This window comes from Macrosteles quadrilineatus, unplaced genomic scaffold (genome assembly GCF_028750875.1).
Source record: "Macrosteles quadrilineatus isolate MER2022 unplaced genomic scaffold, UCM_ALF_1.0 Scaffold_3__2_contigs__length_128488019, whole genome shotgun sequence".
Classification (NCBI taxonomy): domain Eukaryota; kingdom Metazoa; phylum Arthropoda; class Insecta; order Hemiptera; family Cicadellidae; genus Macrosteles; species Macrosteles quadrilineatus.
The window spans coordinates 77,218,923-77,235,194 of record NW_026542596.1 but is presented as its reverse complement, the minus strand read 5'-3'; the positions used below and the strand labels follow the sequence as shown (position 1 = coordinate 77,235,194).

At 34.9% G+C, this 16,272-nt stretch overlaps 1 protein-coding gene across 2 annotated transcripts in view; it reads right to left on the bottom strand.

Annotated features, from left to right (window-relative positions):
- Positions 1 to 16,272, bottom strand: part of LOC128988685 (serine/threonine-protein phosphatase 6 regulatory ankyrin repeat subunit A-like) — a 36,244-nt gene that overhangs the window by 12,045 nt on the left and 7,927 nt on the right. For both annotated transcript variants that reach the window (XM_054410222.1, XM_054410221.1), the window contains exons 6-16: positions 14,341 to 14,544; positions 13,731 to 13,896; positions 12,463 to 12,591; positions 11,264 to 11,396; positions 10,266 to 10,475; positions 8,382 to 8,565; positions 7,524 to 7,632; positions 6,063 to 6,243; positions 4,836 to 4,953; positions 1,483 to 1,708; positions 437 to 524 (exon numbers count right to left, since the gene is read on the bottom strand). In XM_054410222.1, the coding sequence (XP_054266197.1) occupies positions 437 to 524; positions 1,483 to 1,708; positions 4,836 to 4,953; positions 6,063 to 6,243; positions 7,524 to 7,632; positions 8,382 to 8,565; positions 10,266 to 10,475; positions 11,264 to 11,396; positions 12,463 to 12,591; positions 13,731 to 13,896; positions 14,341 to 14,544 (1,748 nt within the window). The remainder of the gene's footprint in view (positions 1 to 436; positions 525 to 1,482; positions 1,709 to 4,835; positions 4,954 to 6,062; positions 6,244 to 7,523; positions 7,633 to 8,381; positions 8,566 to 10,265; positions 10,476 to 11,263; positions 11,397 to 12,462; positions 12,592 to 13,730; positions 13,897 to 14,340; positions 14,545 to 16,272) is intronic.

Sequence of the window (16,272 nt, the reverse complement as noted above, 5' to 3'; positions counted from 1 at the left end):
GATATACAAATTCCAAGATTAATCCAGACACCAAATAACACTACTATTATAAAGGTCGATCGATTCCCTACGTAGAAAAATCAAAAGTTGTGTACTTTTATAAGTAATAACATTTTTTTTTAATTGTTTGTTTACCTTACCACAGCTGATTTTTGGTGATATGTGGTTTCCATGGCAACACAAAATTGTTTGTTATTCGCTAAAATAAATGAGTAAATACGCAAATCAAGAAGCAAGATATTTATAAACATTATAATAGTAAGAAGAAACAAAAAGGGTGAAAAATAATAATAACTAAATAAAAAATGGCGGTGACACGAGCGGCTCTCGTAAGTCGGCCTCCGGGCCTGCAGCGGCCGTACGAGTAACGCTCGTAAGTCGGCGCCAATGGGTTAAACCTGACCACAACTTAAAACCAGAATACACTAGAACTTACACTGCACAATGCACAGGTGAAAATGGATTCCCTTCCATCATTTTGGCAAGTTTCTGTTCCAATATGAACTCTACGCACCGTGCACTTCCTGAAAATAGAATATTTATTAGCTGCAACTATAGTTATTTCTAAATATAATTTGTATTAATTTATAAGTGAGTTTTTATTTTAAGTAAAACTGAAGTTACTGCAGCTCTACAAGCTCTAGCTCTAAGGGTGTCCACTGGACACTAAATTTTAATTTTAATGTCGCTGGACACTGTCCACCAATCCATTAAAATAGAATTCAAGGACGATTCCAGGTTATCCATTTTCCTAGGCCAAAAAAATAATTTTACTAATGAAATTAAATGATTTTTTGATTTTTTTAATGATGTGATTTTTACATCTAAACATGACATGTCAATACTACTTTACTGACTAATAATACCTTATGGTAAGTTTCTTTGTTTTTAATCAATACATCACATCTAAAACTACATTTTTTTTATCTTCTAGGGAATAAGGACACAAGGGAATGAAATAAGATTTTAATTTTCTTTTAAAATATAACTTAATTTGTTCTGGGAGGTTATTGTAAATTGTCCTACCCATGTACCATGGCGATCCTTCATACAGAGCTGTTCTATGCACAGGATATTGAAGATCATTCCTGTGTCGGGTGGTGTCGGGTGTCGGGTGTGATGAGTGTAATTTTTCAACATAAATTCCTTATAATTTCTTTTTACAAAGATGCACAGTTGAAAAATATAAACTGCATAAATTGTCAAGAGATTGATCTGAATAAAAAGGTGGCAAGAGGAACGTGGTCTGGAATCAGCTAAAACTTGAATGGCAATTTTTTATAAGATAAAAATACTCTTGTCTATGGGGGGGGGGGCTGCCCCATGAGATCTTAGTACTCTTTTTGTTTTTTCTTGGGTTAGGAATAAAGTTGTTTTTGTAAGAGAGTTTTAAGTTAGCTAAATCACCCAAAGGAACTATGGGTAACCTTGAGGTAGCTCCACACCCTTTTTCCATGGTAAGGGTGAGGTGAGTTAACTCACCACTGTGACACGCCCAGTGCAGTGGTGTACAGCCCTGGTAGTCCTGCATGTTGGCCAGCAGGTCGCGCTGGCTGCTCTTACAGTGGTCCAGGATGGCCTGACAGCAATGAGTGTGACCGCAAGCCGCTGCCAGGTGGAGACATGTCTTACCGTTGAGGTCCTGGAACATGACATCAGCTCCCTGGGCCAACAACAGCTCTGGTATCTGAGTATGGCCAAACACCACCTGCAACAAACATTATAATTGTAAACATATAGCACAAGGACCTAGGTTTTAAGAATATTTGTCAGGATAGCAGGCTTACCTGGATCAGTCTACTCAGGCACAAGTTGCACAATACTTGACTGTAAACTACACAAAAGAATTATAACTTACAGCATTTTCAATACTTGAAGGGTTTGAGTTGGAAAGGGAGATATGTCTGTGAGAGACGTCCACTGGTGGCCAGGAAGTTGTTATATTCCAAGTTAGTGTGTTTGGGCTGTCAAAGGTATTGTGTCTACCTTTGAACCATAGACAAATAGAATAAATACAGACTGTCAAAGGAAGGTTTCACGATGTGCCGCTAGAGCGTGCTTGGTGTTCGATTCGCTGCCATTGTCAGTTCCTCATCACATCGTCTGCTAACAACAGACGCTGCAGTGGTGTGCGCCAAAACTTCACGGCACTCGTAAGACACTACACGCCCACGAGGAATAAGACAAAATTCTCAAATAGCAGCATAGCTCAAGTTTGGCATCAAAATAAAGGTCTTATTTAATAAAACACATTGCCGCAAACCCAAAATGAAACGGACAACCAGTCAAAAATGGCAGCTGTTCAAATATTTCTTGAATATGCCATTTTGAATCTTTGAACCACTGACATTTTTACCCAGTGGTTATTTTGAGCTCACATTTGGGTATTGTATTCTACTAATAAAAGAACTTTAATGTCATGTGCATGCTGACCTATGCTTACGTTTATGATTTTCTTCCGGATTCTAGCAGGCGCACCACAGTATAATGTAGGCCTATAATAAGCATTGCAAATTCAAGGAACCTTTGAACAGCTGTCATTTTCCACTCCATTGTCCTTTTGAGTATGTGTTTGTGTCATTGTGGCATTGTGTTTGTGGCACGAATACCTTTAATTTGAGACCAAATTCTTCGACCTATGCTGATATTTAAGAATTTCATTTGACTCCTCGTGGGCCAGACTTCTTAAGGGATAAAAAAGTAATAATGGTTTAAAAGAGTAGACATATATGGCTATAATTGATTTACCGAGTTTCTTTTCTTTATCTATAATAGTACAAAAATATATTACGCCATTCCAGGACTTTTCAGTTGTACCGATTTTAAATTCAAATTCGCCTGGAATCATGAAATACCTCCAGTTTCCTGCAAACAACAAACAAATTCAAATCAGCCAATCACAGCCTTGACCGTTAAAAATCTGAGTGGAAGGGACGACATGAAGGTCAGGATAAAGTCAGTCAGTCGGTGGGCGAGATTTGTTTGTAAAACACGTACCATTTGTATCAGCAATTATTAAAAGTTCGTTGCGTATTTGGTCGAGTATTAAAATTAGAATCTTAGCTTTGCAGGCCTGTATCTTTTAGTAAAAGTACAATTGTCGCGAAACAAGTTCTAAATTATAAATTGATTGCTTGGAAAACAGTTTTTTGTCTGATTTTAAAACCGCAAAACTTGTCCAAGAGGACGTTAGGATCTAATATTGTTTGATCTGGTCGAAAATTAAATTCGTCGGCGTTATTAAATAAATTTACGGTTGTGTAAACTTGCCACCGGCTAAAGTGTCTTAAATATAAGTTTTGTGTTAGATTTAAGGGTCGACCCGAAACGTGAGTAATTTTATTTGTATTCAGTTATTAGTTCAGCCAGTGCCATCCATTTATGTTATAAAATTTAATATACCATTGTTGTGATATTTTACTGAGTTAATTACTATTCCATATATTATGTTACATTGTTGTAGAATGTGTCACAAAGGATAGTTTTGTATTTGTCTCTTTCTTACAAACTTATTAGTTGATTATCAGCACATCAATTATTATTATATTCTGTTAATCTCAAGTCTAAGTAACTAAAGAGGTTTTTTTAATTACATTTTCTGATCATTGCATATATTGTAACATTAGCCAACAAAGTTTGTCACTCTAAATCAAATTCGGTGTCTGAACAATTTGGGGTTTTATAATACAATTTTGGAGGAAGGCAAACCAGGAGTAAATTCAAATCAATTTTCTAACAGATTTATAGGCTGTCAGGTCGAGTACCATTAGACTCAATAACTCTCACAAAGTTAAAATAATAACCCAATGTGCTTAGCTCAGAGCTAGCCTGTCTACTGCATACGACAACAATGGTGTGATTAATTCCACCTAAAATCCCCATTTGCCTAATTTAACGACTGGCCAGTTGTCCTATACATTTGGGTACTCTACAGCCTCAAACATAATTACTTTAAATAAATAAGAAATCGTTTTAGAAACTCCAGGTCTCGTGCCAATCCCCCTCTGTCAGTAACTTTTTAAATAATTTCCAATATCAAGATAATCTGTTCAGACACCCCTTCGTCATAAAATTCAATCTGTTTGGAGGACGATCTAATATGTTTATGCTAAAATAGATATTATTTTATAGCTTTATACCTTGATAGTTTTGTATTGATCATTGGGCATATTTGTGTTATTCAATCTTACTTATTATATTTGGTCAAAATACTCTTGTAGTTGTCATTATACCCGTGTTATCAGTCAAGGTAAAGTTTTATGGTGTCAGATTCAATTGATTCAATAAGACAATATATTACAATATCAGCTTAAAACTTTTTAACTCAAGTTACAATTTCTACTCAGTGTAATTTAACTTACTAATTCATTGTTATATCAATTCAATTCTCATTGTTTATTTTAGTTAGTAAATTGTTCAAATTATAGTACTCAATAGAAGCAATACAGTACTGATTATTAATTTAGTATTAATGACATTTCAGTAGAGCATTTGTTTTTCCAAGCTGATAGTAATTTCATATTCAATTTCATATTTTTGAAAAGAAAAAGATACTGCTAGCATTGCAGCAAAACATTAGTCATAAAACAAGATAGATTCAGTTTTAGTGTTTAGAATAGTGTACCAAACATTCTCCACAGATCCCCAAGGACCTCTGGGCAATCAAACATCATAAAATTAGCCGTGTTACTGGCTTCCACTACGCTCTGCTGTTGTTGAAGAATATAATTATTAGAAAGGGGTGACCACTTTGTGTAAAAGATCTTACATTTTTTATAGACATAAGATTATTTATTTTTTATCATTACACAGTCACACTGTAGATTTATACTTACAGCTCTGAAGAGAGCTGGGTGTCTGTCCTTGTCCACGGTGTTGACGTCTGCTTTGGACTTGAGCAGCAATATGACGCAATCAGTGTGACCAGAGCTTACAGCAAGCATCAGCGGAGTTCTGCACAAACAACAGAATTAGAACAGACACATCCGAGGATACTTTTCACAATGGATATTAAGTATAAGGAAATTTAATCGCATTGTATTTACTCTAATACAAGTTTTACACAAACAGCAAGGAAAATGTTGTACATTCTACAACAAAATTGTATGATATTGATAACTAAATGGTCAAATTTTAAATCAGCGTTTTTAAGTTTTTAATCACTGTGTATTTACAACACTAAAAACTACACATAAACAGCAAGGATAATCGTGTAGGCCTACCTCTGACAAAAAAATGTTGAGTAACTGTTTAGAAATGTCACTACGTCGTTTTGCCGATAGAAGAGGTGAAGAAGAAACTAAAGACATGAGATTGTTGAGAGCCAATAAAGAAGAAGCAGATGAACATAAATTAAGACAGATAGTTGGTAAAGCCACACCTTTTCTTGGGTATAAATGGACACAAGAGTAACAAATAGTGGTTATAGAACTGAGACAGAATATATAATGTATCTTGCTTCATTCTTTTAATACTGAAATGATCTGTAAAGTTAGTATTTTGCAAAAGACATTTGTTTAGACATTGTTTGCTGTAGCAGTGAGAATTTGTACCCAATGTACTTTTGAGACAACTTACATTTTAAATTAAGGTAAATCTTATTAAGTGTAATGGGTCGATTTTAATAAATTTTCTATGCCGATTTTGATTCTCTGAAATCGATTCTCAATTTCAAATCAATTGATTCCATTATTTTAAAAACATTTCCCTCGGTTATGGCAAAACCCTGAATAACCCCTGTGGTAACGAAACATCAGCATCGTCTTCAGCAATTATGGCAAAATTTTGTTCATTTTCCGCGGTTGTGTGAACGTTGTCATTGTCTCCTGCGGTCACAGCAAAACCCCGAATAACCCCTGCAGTAAAGAAACATCAGCATTGCCTTCTGGGATAGGGGCAGAATCATGACCATATCCCGCAGTAGTGTAGACATTATCGTTGTCTTCCGTGGTCACACAAAAAGTCATCATCGTCTGACGCGATCGTGGTTTTCATGGTTTTTCCGTGTCCCCTGAAGACATTCTCGATTTTGCTAAATAAGTGGAAATCAAAGGTGTATATACCTCTTGTACATGTCTGGTGTGTCCACAACAGCCATGTTCTCAGCATTGTCCAGCAGCAAAGATAAGCAGTTGAGATGACCAGAGCGAGCTGCTAGATGTACAGGGGTCTGTTGCAGCACAGTGTCATGTACACACACTGACGAGCCACACCTCAGTAGCAGCTGTACACATTGTGAGTAACCTGACAACAACAAAACTCTGACACACTAATTTCAACTTTTATTCTAGTTTGAAAAAATCTCATTTGACCGAAATACCATTTTGACAAAGCATGCTTACTGGAGTTAATTTTAGACATGTTTATCAACCACAACCCTAACTAAATTGCTTTACCCGTGAGAGATTGCATAGCTGTCTAAATGACCGGGTTTGTACTTTTTTGTGTAAAAATTACATTGATTGGTTGTAGGTATTGTCAGCCTTTAGGCCTACAGTGCATAACACACCACATTCCAGAAATAATGTGACTTATTTTTTGCCATCCTTCAACCTCCTCATTTGAGTCAGGCGACAGCTTTTTGTCATGTACCTGTCTATTCCACCGTGTGTGTTTTGGAATTACCGGTCAATTAGACAGTGTGCGTCTCCTCGTCATTTGTAAATTAATGCTTATTTTTTTAAACTTTTGACTGGCTACAGTTCCAATTAATTTGTATTACCATTAAATTATCTGCTGAGTCACGGAGAAGTATTTATGTACCTCTCAGTGGCTAGACGTGTAAAGATTGGATAGTCTATCGTCGTGTTGAGAGACATGAGTATGTTGAATGTTTAGTGAGGCTTGTAGCTTGTAGGATATTTTCTATGCCACTTTTTCAATGAACCATTGATGAGGGACACAAAAATATTTATGATAAAGACGAATCTTAAAACATAAAAGTAATTTTATCTTCAGAAGACAATGGATGACTTAAAATGATATATAACTGACCTTTTTTATACAATAGCCTACAGTTTGCTTCATATGTTTTTGTCATTTATAGATACATGACAAACTTTTGAGGCATTATTGAGTTATATATGAAACGGTTGTATAGGTGTATGGTTTTATTACAACTGTCCATTTTATGTTTTATAATTTAAAGCATATATTCAGAAGGTTGTAAATTAAATGTTTAACACCATTTTTATGATTTTGAGCAATTAAAATTTAATGCTTACTCAAATATGGCTTTTTATTTGTTCCCGGTCAAAAAGATTGTGTGCGTCTCCTCGTGTTTTCAATTCAGTGCGACCTCTGCCGGGTTAAGAATTTTACCACTGATAATTAGGGTCACAGGATTACTCCGGATGATTTTTAAAACTACCACATAAGAAAGCTAGCTCTCTTAACCATCTACATGTATCCTACCCATCATATGCAGAGTGTTATTTTCTTGACAAACACAAACTTACAAATTTTGCTTGTGTTAAGCTCAAACCATTAAGTCTACTTTCAAATGCAATTACTATAAATCTTACCTTCCGATGCAGCAAGGTGTAAAGGTGTCCTCCCAGAAGAGTCCCTCATATTGGTATCAGAAAACAGGGGAAGAAGCATTCTCAATATCTCTGTGTGGCCATAGTAAGCCTGAAAACATAAGTATTATGAATATGTGTTGAAACTATTCATAATTAAGTACTGACGATTAATAGGTTATACCCAAGAGTCTTCGTCACCCCTCTTAAAATAGGCAAAACATGTCATTAAGCTGTTTCCCACACTATTTGTAGCAACTGAATTAAAGAAAAAGTGTTTTCTTTCAGTTTAAGGGTATTTATAGCTTTCTATAACCTCAAATTTAGAATTGTTTATCTTAAGTACATTTTTAAAGTTAAAAATATAAATACTTTGTAATTTTTACAGAGTTATAAAGGCAGTTAGTTTGGAAATTGTTTGAAGCATTTTAAGGTTACAGATAGATGCAGTAAATCCTGCGCTAAATGATAAAAAATTTATAAAAAAACATTTGGACAATAACGTCAGAAGAAACAGCTTAACACCAAATCATATTTCGGCTTAAAAGTACGGAGCTGTTGTGTACTTACTAGTTGTTTGCAAAAGTTTGCACATTGTTTTGTTTACTTTGTGTCATTGGATTTGACATCATCATACACACCAGCACACAGTTTTTATACTTAGTTATTAACTTCCGTGTGTGTTTAAGGTTTTTGGACCAAATTCTCTGTCCCGATGCTATTGTTATTTATTAGGTAGTTTTTAATCACCTGGCATTAAAAAAAAACTGTAAAATAGCCAAGCCCCCAAAAAGCAACTAGCTCGCGGACTCTGAAGTCTTGTTGGTGTTGTGAAAAAAATTAACTAATTATTGAACGTACCGCCAGATGCAGAGGTGTCAACTTAGGTAGATCGCTTGTGTAGAGTGTGTGCAAGTTGTTGGATGATAGCAGCACCTCCAGTCCCGCAGAGTTGCCACCGGCCACAGCGTAGTGGAACGCTGTGAACCCTCTCCTATCCCGCAACATTGGCTTGGCTTTGTGGTCAACCAGGTACTTTACACATCTGCCATTAGATAACAAACCACATCAGCAAATAACATCAAAAACTGTTCACATCATAACTCAATTTAAATGTCACATCACTCTAATTCGTAACACTTTGGTAGGCATAATCAACACAAAAATTGGATGGTAAATGGATAGTCTCTTATTTCAGCCACACTGCAACATTCTATACAATTGAGCAGAGATCACAGTTTACTGATACTAAATAAAGATTTGTGTATGTTAGCAGGCTTTTAACAGGCAAGAGGTCACTCTGACCGTCCTTGGCTGAAAATCCAATTATTTAAGCACGAAGTATGGTTTCGTACTAATGGACTAAAACTAAATTGTGAAATAACAAATCTGATGAAATTTCAAACAGCACAAAGTAATGACTACAAAATTCACAGTTGAGTTTTTAAATACTGAAATTACATCTAAAATACAGAATACATTTTTGGGATTAACAATTGACCGAAATTTAAACTGGAAAAAATACATAACAATACTCGGCAATAAACTGAATTCTGCTTGTTTCCAAATGCTTGTGTTAAGGGATAGAAACTAGATTAATGCTTCATATTTTGAGTTGTTTTGTCTCTGGATCACAGAACAAACTATAAAAGGTATAAAATTACCTGAGTACTGCCAGAGTGATCAAGGAGTAACACTATTTTACTATTTTCACTATTTTTTTGTAAGGACTAACAGGATCACTCTGGCAGTACTCAGGTAATTTTATACCTTTTATAGCTAGATTAATGGTTTATTTTGCCTATTTTTATTCCATTATGAAATATGGAATTGAGCTATGGGGTTCATCGGCTGATTGGAAAAAAATGTTCAAGTTTCAAAAAAGAATTGTCCGCATTATGACATTTTTGCAGCCACGAGTCGCATGCAAGCCAATCTTTAAACAGTTAGGATTATTGAGCCTTCCCTCTCTCTACATATATTCATGCTTACTGTTCATTCAGAAGAATTTTTATCTTCTTTGTGGACAGCAGCATTTACATGCATTTGCATACAACACAAGGTGCAAAGACAATTTTCAATACCGAATACATAACTTAACAATCTATGAAAAGGGCCCTAGTTACATGGGTATGAAGTTCTTTAATAATCTACCGACAAACATTAAAAGCCAAATCCGTTTAAAGAGTTTTAAGAATACTTTAAAAAGTTATCTTTTAAACCAAGTATTTTACTCTGTAAGTGACTTTTTACAAAATTAAGCAGCATTGTTATATGTAATTGTTGTTTTAGAGTCAGACAAAAATGTTCTGTAACTTAATTGTATTTTTAGGTTTATATTGAATTGACAATGTCACATGTCTAATAGCTTTGCTATGAACAAATGTTTTATGTGACAATAAAGTGAATTTGAATTTGAATTTAACAGTCACTGGCAGCATTTGCAAGTTGCCAGTCACAGTCAAATATCCAAATTTTTTTACAGTGTAAAGTGTTGTTTTTTTTTTTTTTTTGCCAGAGAGGACTCTTTTTGATAAAAAAAAACAATAATTTTAAGAGTTAGGTAGTTTAGACACATTCCATTATGGTACTGCAGACTTTAAAATTGTTGACGAAATTGTTGTAGAGTGTACATCAATACTGTATACAACATTAAATCCTTGAATACTTACCTACCACACATTCACAACACACGGATGGATTTACACATTCATCTGGTTTTTTTGTTTTCAAATTTCCACTCACTTGCCCTCGAGATCGTAAACCGCAGCCAGGTGGAGTGCAGTACACCCTTCAATGTCCTGTTCATTGACAGCTGAGCCGAAGCAAGCAAGTGTGTAAAGGCAGGAATAGTGGCCCTGCACAGCCGCAATGTGCAGCGGTGTTCTCTGATAGTGATCAACCAGCTGAAAGTTGGCACCCTTGCTAACCAGCAGGTCTAAACACTCCACACTCCTATAACATCAGTGACAACGTTAGTATTTCTTGAGGAAACATTCAGGCTTTAGCCAACCCCTTAGCTATGGTTTTGCTGTATGCATGGATTGTACGTATTATCATTTTATGTATTTAGACACTATTCACTATACCACCAATGTACATGAGTTACGTATAATGAATAAAGATGTTTGAATATGAATATGCATAGCTTATGTTGGACAACAAAATTCAATTCAGTATTATTGAATACTAAGTGAGTGAGTGGAGAGTTTCATAATGAAAGTGAGAACAGAAAAAAAGTAAAAAAAGAGGTCCTGCTTTTTTTGGCCTTTGTAACTTAATTAATTGTATTAAAATGTTGTCTTAATTTTTGGCTTACCTAGAAACTGTTTGACATATTACATTTCTAACCATAAACTGTATGTAATTTTAGTTCACATTAACCTTTGTGGACGAATGATAAAAGTAAAGGTAAGTTATGGAGATAACTTAATCTAATTATTTAAAGAGACAAATGACAGGATAAGAAGACTTACCCTAAAAATTATAGAAGTGTAGGCATCCCACTTTCCACATGAAGTTAAATTATTGAAAGAAATTACTAGCTTACAATAAATGAAGGGATAACTGAGTAAATTTTGATGCAGCCTTGTGTACTCAATTAAAAAAAATTTATTTAAGACTACAAAATCAGATCTTTTAGGTCTCACAATTTACAAATATTTGTCACACAATTTTGGCTAAACATAGTTTGTAAAATATTTTTAGCTTTTATTTCTACCTAATTTCACAGATAGCTTTACCCCTTGAACGCTGCGAGGTGGAGAGGTGTTTGGCCTGTTGCGTCCTGCGCATCCAGATCCACCCCCGTCTGTAGAAACTTACGACAACACTCCACGTAGCCTCCCAGACAGCACATGTGTAGTGGAGTGCGACCTAAGCAATACACTTGGCTCTCAAACTCTTTTCCATATTTTAAACCCTAATTGTGTTATAATATAGAGGTATTCAGATGTTATAAGCTTTCGATTGAATAAGTTTTTTTTTCAACTGACAAGTAGCAGCCTATCAAGTTATCAACGTTTTTTTCTGCATTCATAGCAATTAATTGAGGAGTGTTGAAATAATACGCTTACATGAATTGAAAACTGTCTATTCAGGCACAATAAATTATTTTTAACTACGACCTTTTTTTTAAAGTAGCCGTTTCAGTTCAGTTCTTAGAATTGAAAAGTTTCTCATAACAGCATTGTTTACTTTCATAACAGCATGGTTTTACTCATAAAAACACGGGTAACAGACCAATAAGGTTCAAGGACTGAGAGAGAAGTAAAAATTGTAATGATTTGAACTTTAGGTAATCAGCTGTTTAGGTCAATTTAATTGGTGGAGGGTACAATTAGTGTTTTGGAACAATGTTTCGTTGCATCACTGTCAGTAACAATGAGAGGTTATAAAAAAAACATAACCTATCTTAGAAGTTATGAGTAGTGATTTTTAGTAATTAAAACACTGTCGTAGGTAAAATAGTGTACGCAACTCGCGTAAATAGTGTTAACGACACTCGTAGATGTTTTTAAGGCACTCGTCAAGGCTTGTACCTTAAATTTTTGACTCGTTTTGTTAACACTATCTTTACGCAATCGTTGCGTAAACTACTATAAACAAATTATTTTTTAAACTATACACAAAAATTGCAATACTCCACTATTTCTGACTATTTTTAACCAAGGTAGAGTCGAGTCAGGAAGAAAGAGCGACGATCTCTTTCCCAGTCAGGTAAGCCCACCATCACAACTTAAAACCACAACTCATAGCCTATGAGGTACAATAAGTATCATGTATTTTAACAGGCAACAACTTATAGAGATCCAATTGATATACAGATTGTACGACTCCTCGATTCCAGTTTACTTTCACAACTCCAGTTTGCTCAAACAACAACTGTTCAGTTGACATACACAGTTGTCACAGTTTGAGTTTCATAGGCATTGTTTCTTACCTTTATAGCCAGCCTTGGAAGGGTCTGCCCCATGGTTTAGGAGAGTTGAACTGAGCAGTTCATGGCCATACAAGGCTGCTATGTGAAGTGCAGTTGATCCGTTCTTATCTGTGCTGTCCACTGCCGCTCCTGTGACCAAAACATGAAAGTGATTCAATCAGATCTACGAGTAAAATTGACAAAACCATTAAGAATAACTGGTACTTTGGTATTATATGGAGGCCACTTATTTTCAGCGCGCTTCGGCAGTTATCATAAATAGGTTGTTAGGTTGGGTTATCATAAATATGTTTGTAGGACTTTCTTTACGAATCAAACAATACCAGATGAGTCATACTTTCAATTTATAATAACCCAACCTAGCATAACTGCTGCAGCGCGCTATAAAAGGGTGGCCTCTGTATAATACCAATGTACCGAATAGCTCAACCTAGCACCTTCAGTAGAGCTCCAATTATCCCAACCAATTGGGACCGTAATCTATTGGGATAGTGAAAAAGAGGATGATTGGATGATTTGGGGAATTTTACAAAAAAATAGGCAAAGTTGAGCTGAGCGTTTACCATTATCATTGAACATGCCTGCAAAGATTTTGCAGAAGAATTCACGCTTTCGTACAAATTGCAGAGGGACAATTATGATCAGTTTTTACAACTGATCCAAGGTCAATGACTTGATTGTGCAATTTATGGTATTTTGTTGATGTAAAAATCCAAATTATGACATTAATGAATATTTATACGGAATAATGGTGTTATTATGGGCCTTTCATATTTATACCATGTTGGATTAACTGTGATTTTCATTTTTCTGTTTTTTTTCTCGTGTCTACGCCAGTGGCATTTTTGTAATGATGTCAAACACTTTTAAGGGAAAGCGGTCCAAACCCATTAAAGTTTTGTGGATGTGCCGGGGATCGAACCCGTCCCTCCCGCACCAAAGTCCGAGACGCTAGCCACTAGGCTAGCAACACACCCCAATGTTATCCGTGGTCTTCCTCCCCCTAATTACCCCGGACAATCAAGGTTCTAATGTACTGTAGTTTAAGGTCTTTGAAATTCTTTCTGCGAGTTGGAGTTCAGATGATAGTTTTACTATAAGTACATTAACAAATAACATTAGGCCTACCAAGCAAAATTTTCAAACTAATAAATTTTTAAGTTGGTTATGGATTTTAACATGTGGACTAAAATTCCTGCTAATGCCAAAGAATCCATATGGATTTTACAGGTAAATTCACCCACTGAGATTACGATCTGATGAATTACCATAGTCGATGAGTGTTTTTGAGCGAGTAAAGCGACCGTGTATTGCGGTCATGTGAAGCGGAGTTCGTCCATCCTCACTCTGGGCATTGAAATCTGCACCTTCTTTGAGCAAAGCTTCTAGACAATCCTTCCCATGAGTGGAAGCTGCTGCCAGATGCAGTGGTGTCTAAATAAACAGCGACGACACAAATGTGAGAAACTTGTGATGCTTTAATTTGACAAAAGACAGAAAATTTTGTGTGAATAGTTGAATGAAAAAGAAAAAAATATTGATATTGATAACATTAAAATATTTCTTATTGGAAATTGTATAAAACGGATAACTAACAAATAACAAACAATAAATAGTGTAAGTAACATTTTGATTCAAGATCTCTTCCCACTTTATATAGCCTGCAATTATTCAAAGGTGAGGTAAGTTCTAAATTTAATTGTGGCAAAATATGCGTTTTAATTGTAGCAAAAAGAATATGAAAACTATAAAAGCATTTTTTGCATGAAACTAATTTTCAACTTTGTCAAATGTTACTCTTTATGACTGATGTACCTTTGAGGCTGCAAGGGTTAAATGATTACATTAATGCAGGATAGAGGCACATTCCCTACTCACTTGTCCCTTCAAGTTGACACAGTTGATGGTGGCCTTGCAGTATATGAGTTCTTGACACAGGTTCACATGGCCGTTGAGACAGGCAATGTGGAGGGGAGAATTGCCAAAGTTGTTTCTGGAGTCAGGATCTGCTCCGACCTCGATCAGTGTGTTAGCCACCAATACGTTCCCGCTGGCTGCGGCTGCATGCAGCGGTGTGTTTTTCTGAAAAAACATTCCTACCTAAATACCTGATCTTTTAAGTGACAATAAAGCGCTTTCAGAGGTTTTATTTGTGTGTAAATTAATAAATCTTTATTGTCACATAAAGTTTAATTAATATAGCAATGCTATAAAACAGATGACATTGTCAACATACAAATACCTTAAAAGACTAAGGAGTTATAAAAGACAAAAATAAACTAAAACTATAAAATAAAAGTGGTATAATAAGATTTATCAGTTAAAAAATTTAAATAAAACAAATTAATTTTTACACAACCTGATTAGTTAAGAACTCATCTAAACATAATAATCTCAAGTAACAGGTTTTTCTTAAAAGAAAATTAGCAAGGCTGCTTTTGAAATGCTTGGACTGTATTTTGTTCTTTAATTCTCAAGACAGTGTTTTAAATAGTTTTTGCCCATGTACATCGGTTTTTTACTCCACAAATGAAAAAGGATGCTGCGGTAATTGAAAGTTAAGTATCAAACCTAGTATCATTCCTATGCTCAACGTTTTCACTATATAATTTTTCAAAATTTCCTTCTACCATCAAAAGTGTTTTAAAAATTGTGAAACTCGGAACAGTCATCTATTACTTATTTAATACGCAAGCAGATTTTTTGTGACAATTACTCCTCCGAAACTACTGAACCGATTGTCATGTTTTTGGTGTCATTGGAAGGAGCGTAACGTGAAGTTGTGCAGGAAACTTTCTGTTTAGGGAAATAATGAGAGAGTGAGGCCATGGAGCCCTTTAAAGTTTCGTATTTCTCCATAAGAATAACATTGGAAACAAAAATTGTTATGAAACTCCAGCTGTTGTCAGAAATCTAAAGTGAGAAGAAGAGCGTATGTTAATTGTAAACAGTCAATAAGTTTGCTAATTTAACAGTTTGCTGCAATCTTGCTGACTTGGTTGAAATTCGTTTTAAAATAAAGCCTGTAATACTCAGCAATTGCTCGATTTCGAGCAACAGGGACACTAGTTACTCATAATTCTTTAAAAATTGGCTTACATGATGTTCTCCATGGTGCAAATGGCATTACTCTTAAACATTTTTTCTGAATCTTAAAAATTTAATCAATGTTTGATGCAAAACCCCAGAATTCCATTCCATATAAAGAATTAAATAGAAGTAGGCCTATGCATAATATAACATCAAACAAGTTGTTAAGTCAATTGTGTTTCTTATACATATCATTTGATAACAAGCCAAATGAAATTAAATTAAATTAAATATTTATTTGTCACATAGAATTTACATAATTGTGATACATCACCAGTAAACATATGACACGTTAGTTTTTCAAACAAAATACATGATATTATTTATTTTATTTCATTGTAGTTACCGTAGTAATATATTAAAAAATAAGGTCGAAAGATTAAAATATAACAAAAAGAGTTAGTTACAAAAAAATTCATCAACTGAATAAGGACAAAGTAGTTCCAAATGTTCCCTAAGTAGTTTTTTTAAAAATATCCATCTTTTCTGTCGATTTGATTTGGTTAGGGAGGTGGTTGAATAGCTTCCTACCCATATACAAAGATGCTTTCTCATAAATAACTGTTCTATGGATAGGGAACTGAAGAGTGTTTCTATGTCGAGTGTTATATGGATGTTGGTGATTTTGTGATGAGAATGAGGTCAAGTGTTTTTTTACAAATATACATAGTTGATATATATACACAGCATGAATTGTTAATAGTTTCAAATGTACAAACA